The sequence below is a fragment of the Cariama cristata genome, unplaced genomic scaffold, assembly GCF_000690535.1.
Source record: "Cariama cristata isolate BGI_N322 unplaced genomic scaffold, ASM69053v1 scaffold6053, whole genome shotgun sequence".
Lineage (NCBI taxonomy): Eukaryota > Metazoa > Chordata > Aves > Cariamiformes > Cariamidae > Cariama > Cariama cristata.
Genome location: NW_009608843.1, coordinates 34,864 through 45,374, shown reverse-complemented (window position 1 = coordinate 45,374; position 10,511 = coordinate 34,864). Strand labels below are relative to the sequence as shown.

General features: G+C 34.2%; 1 protein-coding gene across 1 annotated transcript in view; it reads left to right on the top strand.

Moving 5' to 3' along the window:
- The window catches only part of LOC104159406 (rhomboid-related protein 4-like), a gene marked incomplete at its 5' end in the record, with an annotated part of 23,561 nt that extends 13,883 nt beyond the window's left edge, over positions 1-9,678 (top strand). The window contains one exon of the mRNA XM_009697304.1: positions 9,563-9,678. Within this exon, the coding sequence (XP_009695606.1) occupies positions 9,563-9,678 (116 nt within the window). The remainder of the gene's footprint in view (positions 1-9,562) is intronic.
- Between the last annotated feature and the right edge of the window lie 833 nt (positions 9,679-10,511).

Sequence of the window (10,511 nt, the reverse complement as noted above, 5' to 3'; positions counted from 1 at the left end):
CCTGAATTGCAGTTCTATTTTTATGCTATATCCTAAAAACTTCTTAAATAATAATAGTAATGTTAATATCTAATGCAACAGAAGAAATTGCTAGGCTTGCATGAGACTTATGTAGGTATCGGTTTTAAGACTGTCAAAGTGTCATAATGATTTAGGTCCATTTACTAAAAGAAACTGTTATTAAATTTTTTCCATTCTCACTTTTAGATACGTTGTTGCCTCAAACAAGAATCAGTTTAAACAGCATAAAATTTTTCTCTAATGCGTAGGGTTTTTTTTTAATTTTCATTCTTATTCTCACAATTCTATATTGGTTGCAAATTGCAGTAATTATGTCTTTAAGTCAGGAAAGTAATTTTGGATCTAAAAAATCATAGCCGTTGATACTTAAACTATATGATTTTACTATGAAGTTAAAATATATGCCTGCCATTTTTGTTTAATACTAGTATCAGCAGCCATCCTTAATGTAACCCCAGTATACTGTATCTCTTATCTATTGCTTACTTGCTGTTCTGCTCAGAAGAAATATCTTGATTAGTGTGGGATGTGGATTTGCGTTTTTGTTGTGGTGGGTGTTGAGATTTTCGAGATAAACTTCTAAGTGTCTGTGTCTCAATCTCAATAATGTTAGGAATCCCTTGCAAACTCATGTCTCTGCACAAAGGAATTTTCCTCTTAATTTTTTTAAATATGTAGGTGATAGTCTTTATAGTTTGTGATTAAAGAGAAATGCCTATAAGTAGACATATATAGATATTCCTCTTATATTTTGTAGTGAAACTGCCTATATATGCATTTCTTTAGTTCTAATTTAAAACAAGACAAAAAAAACCCCATCCACTCAAAGTTTTTACATGGCCAAGTATGGGCTAGTCATACATTTGTGATGTAGTTAGGAAATACCTAGGCATCTGGCTTACCTGTTGTTGGAATTTTTAAGGGTTCCCATTTCTATTTTCTTCCACCGAGACTGGACTTTTTATTATAGTCTATGAAATTTGCCAAATCCCCGGATGATTGTAATAAGAATGAAACTGTTGTGATAAGACTATAGAGAAATGCTGTATAATTCAATTTTTTCCAATCAGCGTTATCTTTCCCTTCTGCAATTGCAGGAATGGCAGTCATTGCATTTGACTATGATGGTTTTCTGTAGAAGTGTCTTGAAATAGATTATATGCTCAAATATGCACTGCATGATATCAGATTAAAATACGTTTCATAAAGTTATCTGCTAGGTCTTGCATTTGATTCTTAAAGTCCAACTTCTTTTCTTGGGTTTTCTTTTTGTGGTTTTTTGTGTGTGTGGGTTTTTTCCTTTTTTTATCTTTGTGTTTTTTCTTTTTTTATCTTGTTTTTTTTTTCTCTTTTTTTTTCTTTATTTTTTCTTTTTCCCTTTTTCAGATTATGTGTGTTCTCAGGTACCCAACACACTTTCTGGAAAAAAGCTTTCTCCCTTGAGTAGAGCTCTTGTTCTAAATCTCTTTCTAAAACTGCACTGTGCTTTATCATTGTGATCACCAGCACTTTCTTCAGGGAAATTTCCAGGAAATTAAATCAGCAAATTTTATCATTTCCACATAGAAGATTTTGGTATATGCTCAGTGTAAGTAGCAGACCACTTGCAACAATAAGCATAGCCAGAATTCTATTATAAATGTTTAATGAATGTATAGCAATATTCTTCCATCTGTCTCTTCATAAAAATAGTGCTTAATGTAGGATAAAACAGATTTGTTGAAGATTAGAACCAAAAAAAGTCCTAATTCTCTTGATAATGGCAGTGAAAGTTCACCAGGTAGGTAAGAGAAAGCATTACTAAGCCTTTCACCAGGACTTATCTTTTAAAATAGAACCACAACCAATTAGCACATAGGAAATACTGTGGTGTAAAGAATAGTTCTGTGAAGGAGTGAAATCATTCTGTTGGAAGACCTCCATTTACACGCACAAACAGGTTAGCTTCAGACAACTGAAGCAGTTACTGGCCTTTATTATCTAAACTGCCGTTCATTTAACTTCGTCTAAAAATATTGGACTGGATGAAAAATGCTGGACTGACAATGAGAGCTCAGAAGCATCTTTGTTCATAATTCAACTATTTCTGCTTCAGTAGCAGTGCAGTAGGGGAAGTTAGATGGGGTGGTCAAGTAGAATTGGCAACTCCTTCAAATGCAAGTCTTGTATGTCAGCAAGCTGTCTTTCTTGTCTGGACTAGTGATCGTAAATCAGGAATGTGGTCTAAGTAATTCCTTCTGAAATTCTATAGTACATGTAATAGTAGTTGTTTTAAGCTTTATACACACTTTACCTTTCAAGATACTGCTATGTATCTTCAGTGCATAAGTAGTCTGGAAATACTGGATTTAGATCTTTCTCCTTTAGTCTCTGTGCTTAAAAGAAAGAATGTACTCGTGTTAAATTTTGAGTGTATTGGTGAGTTTTTTGCAGGTGTGTTTTTGGTTGGTTTTGAAAGCAATGCTAACTTGGTTCAGATACTAAAGCTCAGGTAATAAACAGTTTAGGACCAATTGTGCTTGGTTTGAGAAGACACAAAGAGGTACTTGATAAAGTTTTGTTCGATGTTGATAGTATGTTCAAGATTTTAAATTGTGTAAAGACTTTCATAGAATTAGCATAAGTGAGGAAATCAGTTTCTCCTTTATTTCCATTGTCTCTTCTTTTCAGTGCTACATTTTATTTCATTTCTCTTGTCTTAAGGATTATTACTATTATATGTGAATCCATACAGACAACTTGGCATTCTTCTAGGAGAGGCACGATTTCCTTTCAGGACTAGTGTGTGGAGAGCATTCCTTCAGATTTCTGGAGAAAAAAGTACCAAGAGAGTACCTTTGGATGAATCAACACTAGAAAATGTAGTGTAAACTGCTAGTACGGTCTGTAGTAGTTTGGTTTTTTGCCTTTTCTACTTCCCTTCCTGCTTATTATTCAGGAGTTCTGTGTGCATGCTTTTCCTTCTGCCTTTGAAACACTTCAACATACAGAAGAAAACTAATTCAACAGTTTATTAGTAAATTGGAAAAGCTGAGATGTATTCTGTTAAAATATCATTAACATAAACTAGGTTTTGATCCAAGGTACATTTATGTAAAAGTTGGTAATACAAATGAATGAGGCTGTGTTCCCTATTTCTCTCATCTGCCTTTCCTGAAAAAATTCTATCTGTCGTTACATACGATATTGCCTAAGGTTTTGGGCTTGCTTGGATGCAGCATTCCTGACTTACCTGTTTTAGGGATAAAAAGCCAGATACTATTAATTTAAAAGTAGGGCTTCATTTGCCATGAGTGATAATGTGCTTGCAGTTATCATTAAAGTGAAAAATTACGAAAATAGAAAATATTGAAGCATTGTGACACTAGTATGCTGAGAATGGTTTAGAATATAATTTTAGATTCAGTTTGACATCCTAATACAGCATGCCTTTCAAGGCTATTTTGCTCTGTGTTTTGTCCTGGTATTGTTTGCTTCACTCATTTGCCCTGGATTATAGCACTGTGCTGACATTACTATATTCAGCATTTAACATTCTGGGAGTGATGACTCTCTTTTTGCAGTGCCGTGCATCCTTCATTTCTTCCATCAAATGCTTGGTTCTATATTGGGTGTTTTTGGAAACACTGCCTGAAGGCTTAACTTCCTTTGGTCTTTAGGCAACAGGTTGACAGTGACATAGTTGTTTTTCGGCTAATTATTGCTACAAAAGATTTTGAGATAAAAATTTAAATAATTATTAATTTTGTTTGCATTAAAAAAGTATATAGTACTGATAGAAAATACTTGTTCAGATTTTCATTCTAAAATATATACATGACTTCCTAAATACGCAAATGTTTTTGAAGGTACTGCCAATGCAGTTTTCTTTTGGATGGTTTCCTTCTTGCAAAAGTTTTGAACTGCCAAAGACGATTAAAATAGGAAGAAAACACTTTCTTATCTTTGACTGTAGCTAGAGATGTTTTTCTTACATTCACACTACATCTATTATAAAAGCATAGTTTGCATATGGGGGTAGAGGCTGTTCTTGGTGTTTTGATCCAAGAGTCAGTGATACAAATGTGAGTCTTTTCACTGACTTCAGTGATCTCCGGATTTTTTTTTTCCTCATTTGAACTTTTTCTTAAAGGAACAAATGTTGTTCCTTTCACAGTGGGTTTGGCAGGGTCACCTTACTGGAGAACAGGCAGTTCTGCGTAACAGCTGTGGGCATAGTTAGAAGAAGCTGTGTGTGGGCTACATAAAAGCACTCTCTTCCACTTTGGAGAAAGTGGTAGTTGCTGTGGAGTGGTTCCAGTCTGCATTGGTGTCTGCATCCATCCATCTGGGTTTCTTAATCTTGGCATTGGGAAGTGGATATTGTTTGGAGTTTCTTTGTTGTTGTACCTCTTTGTTAGGCAAGCAGAAATGCAGTAAAGGATTTCCCAAATGTGATTTTATATATATTAAGATTCTTATGAATGTTAACAAACTTAATCTGGGGATGCTTTTAGTGTTAAACTAAGGTTGGTGAATATTCCTAATTGTAGATTTACCCATGATTTACTATTTTAACTCTTGTTGTTTTATCATTGGATTAATTCTATAGACTGGGTGTAGTTTACATTTTCTTCGTCGGGACTGTCTTAAAAATGGTGTTCTGAACCTTTTCCTGATGTCTGACCAAATAAATCAGTCATTTCTAGTAGATTCAAGAAAACTATGTGTCTCCATGTTATGTCTTGTTGTCCAACATCATGGCTGCATCTTTGTGGTCCTAAGGCCAACTGTGTTCTGGTTTGCTTCTCTTCTATACTTTTTGTTTTCTATCTGGAGTCTCTGGCTTGCATTTAAAAATACATCTGTAGTTATTTTGAGGATTACATAGATTCCCTGTTGTTGTCAGTCTGCAGATTATGCTCAAAAGGAATATACAGGACAATTTTATCTTTCGTATTCAATGTAATACGACTGCACAATTTTATAGACATAAGTGAGCAAGCTCAACTTACCCTGAAAGCTGGTTGGACGTGAGCCAGATCTGATTAAAAAGTCTTGGTTTCGTTAGCTCAAGAAGTTTTGCTAATGCAGTTAGTTACATTTAGCAAGCTGAAGTACGGGCAGATATGATCCTTTCTGCAAGGGATTTGTTAGACATCATAGCCTTAGTTAGGTATTTCAGATGTGGTTCACAGTTAGAGCATTGCAAGATGGTAGTGAACGTCTGCACTTGTTAAGTCTTCCAGTGACTTGGCGGAGGATACGTTGTACCATTTATATCCTGTAGTACGTGAAAAGGTGTGGCTAGCACCTAGCTTTGAACCTGAAATAATTTAAATCTAGCTTTGAGTGTGTGTGTTTTCAGAGGGAGAAATGGTGATTCAGGTCAGCATAACTTTTTGTCCTTATTCATTCAAGTAATTACATAGCTTAAATGTTCATTTAGGTTTTTTAACACGTTGCTATGACTGATGATACTGTAAAGGATGAATAATGCATTTATTTAGTACTTTTTAAATCAACTTCATGTGAAGCAATGTTTTGATGAAAATTAGAATTTAGTTGAAAAAATAAATATCCAGTTAGGTTTCAGGATACCTTTAACAACAGTTTTAAACAGAAAAATAGAGTATGACAAACTCTAGTTTCTTGAGGGATTCCCCTTGTTAATTATCTCTTTTGACTTAAGACTTCTGCTTAATAGTTTTTATTTTTGTGTTATTTAAATCCAAGAAAAAGAGTGCACATTTAAGTAACAACCTGCAAATCTGTGTTGGATTTTCTTAACTAATAAAAATGGTCTCATAGGTCAGCATAAACAGCTTTACAGTCGTCTTTCCAAAATTTTTATGGTTACTGGACAAGCAGTTCCTCATGTAAATCTTGATGTAGATCAGGCGCTGAAGGAAGACCAGGAGGCAAGGATGGGCAAATCAGCTCGGTGTCAGCACTGGCACTCCAAGCTGACGAGCTGTGTGCGAGACTGCTCTTCTGAGTGCAAAACATTCTTGGTTTTCTCAGCTGAGATGCTTGCTCATTCATAGTGGAGCAAAAAATATGTAAAAAGGGAGAACAATCAGTGTTGCCACCTTCGTTTCAGACTGTGTGTCTGTGATTAATCAAATTTCTAATTTTGACATACTGGGTAACCTTTGAACCAGTGCATAATGCATTATACATTACACCTATGGGGGACTGTAGTAATTTCAGAGTAATGTGCTGTAATGCCTAACTGCAGTAAGTATTTTAGCCATGATAAACGTACTTATTTAACGTGGATGAATATGTTTAAGGTTATTAAAGCTTTATCTGTATTATACTGATACAGGTTTAGTTAAACCAGTTGCAATTACAATGATTTTCTTGTTTTGGTCCAAAGTCCTATAACTGTAAACTTTAGTAACAAAATAACCCCACACAGTGACAGAAAAGGTGTTGGAGGGTCTCGGTCTTCTGTATTCACAGAACACACTTGTGGTTCACAATAAAATTAATTTTAAAATATGCTATGCTAGGGTTAGTGTTTTGTTCTAACTTTTTTGTACTATATTCTTTGGGTTTTGTTTGTCACTTGGTGTTATTGCAATTTTTAAATACTTCAGGTACAGTCTTAAAATCCATTAGTCTTGAAGATTTTTGCTGATGTGCTGAAAAGATTGTGTTCATTTCTTGCACAGAAATCCAGGTGTTGTTTCAGTAGTAGTAGTGGCCTAATTACCATTTCTGAGCACTATGGCTTATGAATATTTTGGTTAGATAAAGGTGTTGTTTCAATAATATTTCTATTGTAATTATTAAAAAAAGGTGTCAGGGAACTATTTTGAGTAACAGGATAATTTAAATATATACATACATATATAAATACATGTATTTAAACCTTCACATTCAGACAACTTCACTCCTCACCATATTGTTTGATGTAAAATAATATCTTTTCTTGAACATAAAGCTTTTCAAAATGCATTGTCAGTTTTTTATTTTTTGGGTCTACATATAAAGGAGCATTTTGTATCTTTTATAACATCTTTTTCTATTTCTACTGATTATTAGAGCAGATTAATATTCGGTTGAGCGTATTTCATGGAACACTGCCAGTACTCGTCCTAACTGTATAAGTGGTGTCTGATTTCTTAAATAAAAACTAACCAAGGATACTACATAGAAAAATAAATGTTTTAATGAGAAACCTTGATATTTGACAATGTCACTACAGAAAATAATTTTTTTAAAATGCAAATATTTTCTTAATTATGATTTAAAAAAAAATAATCAAAGTTCAGCATTACAACGCAGTTATGACCCTGTATGGTGCAGCCATTTGTACAATCAGGGTCTCAACTATATTACTCTTCATATACCAAAATTTACATCTTTCAGATATTGTTAATATTTGTATCTAAAGTATACCCATAAAAAGTCAACTTTTGAATTGCTGTTATATTATGTAAACAACACTGTGAAAAGCCCTTACCTTGCTGATTTTTTTCCATTTATTCACCTCAGATACTACATACCATTAAAAAATCCCAAGAATCAGTGATTTTTCTAATAAATTTTCTTGCCATGACAATGTAAACATCATTGAGAATGTTAATGAATTCAGTTGTTTAACAATTTCTTTAGTTAGTCATAGATGATGAATAAGATAAAATTGATCTATTCATTTGTATTCCAGTATGTGTCTACAATTCATAAACATTGACTTAAAAAGATTTATTGAGCTTTCTCAGGCCTTTTAACTTTTTTGTCTAGACATATTTCTGCACTGTTATGAAAGGATCTGATGTCAGCTGATGACCACCTTGCTTTATGCCTTCCAGTTTGAAGCTATGGGTTTTTAATTTCTAAATTGTGTTCATTGGGTTACAAAATATTGTAAGCCAGTGTTTTTTCTCAGGTTGTGGTCAATAGGACACAGTAAAACAACTGTGTCTGTCTTCTTTTCAGGCAAACCTTCTTGTATAAGAAACTAAAATGAGGAAAAATAAGTGTAGTAAATGAACATTGGGTTCAGCTTAATATTTTTTTGTTAATGAAAACCATTCTGCCCATGCTGCAGGTTGTATTAACTGATTCTTTTTTAGACAAGGAGATTGTTCTTGGATTTTTGAAAATAAATTGAGAAGCATTGCAGTTAACGTTACCTGTGCTAAGCTCAATGACTTCAATACACGTTAGCTTTCTATAGTATTTTGAACAGTATTTGTCAAATAGCAATGTAGCATTTTCAGAGGCAGAGTAACAGCTTAAGTAATTGTCCAGTTTGCCTCTAGCATGTTGAGATACAGGGATAAGCTGAAGATAAAATACTAAAATATACCGTAAATTCATTTCCTGTATGTTAATATGAATTTGAAAAATCCTTTTAAACAGTACAGCTCATTTTATAAACCTTTATGTTAATACTGCTGCCTATCAGAGTTTGAGTAGCTATAGCTATCTCTGGAAGCATTTTCCGAGATTTTGACTTCTTGGCTAGCACAAAAGGAAAATTACGAACATGTTCTAATATTTTCACAAAATCATACGTTTATTGGCATGTACTCTGCAAGCTAAAATACTTTTGTAATTGGATCAGAAACTAACAGCCTCTTTGTAAGTTGGACTTCCTGACTTCATGTCATGTAAACAGGCCTTATGTGTTTGCTACAAACAATTTATGATACAGGATACAGCTGTATTTGAAATTCATCTTGAAAATGAACATAATAGTGCAATACTTATTTTTGGTTTTCTGTCTTCACTGTGCTAATTTAAATGATCCTGAGGTGAAAGTTTACAAAAATACTGAATGTTACAGAGGCTGTTTTGTTAACTTTAAAGCTAATTTGCTTATCCTTAACACCATACCTATGCTCAGAAGGCAGTCTCTCACTTTTGTTTCCCAGAGCCCTTCAGTTGAGGTGGTGTGTAACCACAACCATTTAATCCTTTCTTTGTTTGTGACTTAATGTGAATTCTGCCGAGCTGCTGGAAAAGCCTGTTCTTGTTTTCTCTTTGGGTGGCAGGGCAGAGAACCTTCGGTCTTGGTGTGCTCTTTCTGCTCAGACTAATTTGCTTACAGTTCTCTCTAGCGGGGCTGCCATGTGTAGCTTATTTCTGAAACTGCTTGCTGTCAGCTAGGGATGGGAGTTGTATGTGCATCTGGTATGGGTCAGCACATGTTGGACTGCAATACTAAAAGCAAAACCAAAAGCTTATTTTGCCAGAAGTAACTACTGAGGATGTTTAAATAGTTTAACAATCTGGAGTTTACTGGGTAAAGTAGGGATTGTGAAAAATGTGAACTCCCAGGTTAATACTTGTTAGATATTTGGGTGTTCTTTTGGTTGTGGTTTGTTTGGGTTTTTTGTTTGGTTTGTGGGGTTTTTTGGGGGTTTGTGTTTTTTTACTGCCTTTAAGAGCAGTTGCTGGAAGTTGTGATTGCCCTGAAACCACCAGAATTGGAAACATTCAACTCCCTGTTTCCTTTGTGTTGTGATGCTTTGGATTACAGGATATATGTGCATTTTTCTCATTACAGAACAAAATAACAGTTGTTTTTCATTGTGTCTTGTAGATTTTGGTGGAGCGATGTATAATAATGAGCGACGACCCTATGGTTTTTGGCTTCCTCCTGAGCAGCATTCAGAAGAGGAAATAAGAAGGCAAAGGCTCCGTAGGTTTGAGAGATGATGAAATTGGCAGGTGTTGATGTAAATTGTAAAGTGCTGTTCAGAGTTACCAAAATATTTGCAGTTTTATTTGTAATATGCAGATTCACTGTAATATTTTTCCAGTTTTTTACTGCTAGTTGCAAAAGTGCATAGGATTTTGAGTTCAGACTCAAAATTGGAACTTGCATAAAGAGTGTGAGATAAGAATCAAAATGTGATCTTTGGCAGTATCTATCTTAATGCACCTTAAATATGCAAGAAGGCTGATGGTTTTCACAAACTGTCTTTTTTCTTAAGTTCTTTTTTGTAGCTTCAGGAATTCCACGGCTTTTTGACTGCTGGTATTCTCAGACAATGGGTTTTCTTTATTTGTCACAGATGAAAAAATGTTACTTTTTTTATACAGTTGTAAAACTGCAACTTTTCCTTACAAACTTGTCTGTTTATCTATGATGACTAACTGGTTTTGGGATTGGTATGTGAAATGTCACTTGAAAAAATTGCTTTGATTGATAAGAGCCAGATCATATGAGTCTAGGCTTAAGCTTTTCAGCAGTCTTGCAAACTATGTGAAAAATATTTGCAGCTGTCCTTAGCCTAAGGAGTGAGTTAATACAGCCTTTAGTGTTGCAGCCTTCCTTAAAACATACTATTTCATCTAGAGCTTGTATGTGATAAAAATGAGTTGTAACTACTTATTTCCTAAAGCCTTTCTTAGTATTTATTTTTTAAATAAAATGTTTCCCTTAAGAGCTGAAATAATTTGTTAGGAGTTTTATGGAAAGGGAGGTGGATATGCTGTACAAAGAATATATTTATTTAGTAACCTATGCTTTCTCAAAGCATATATTT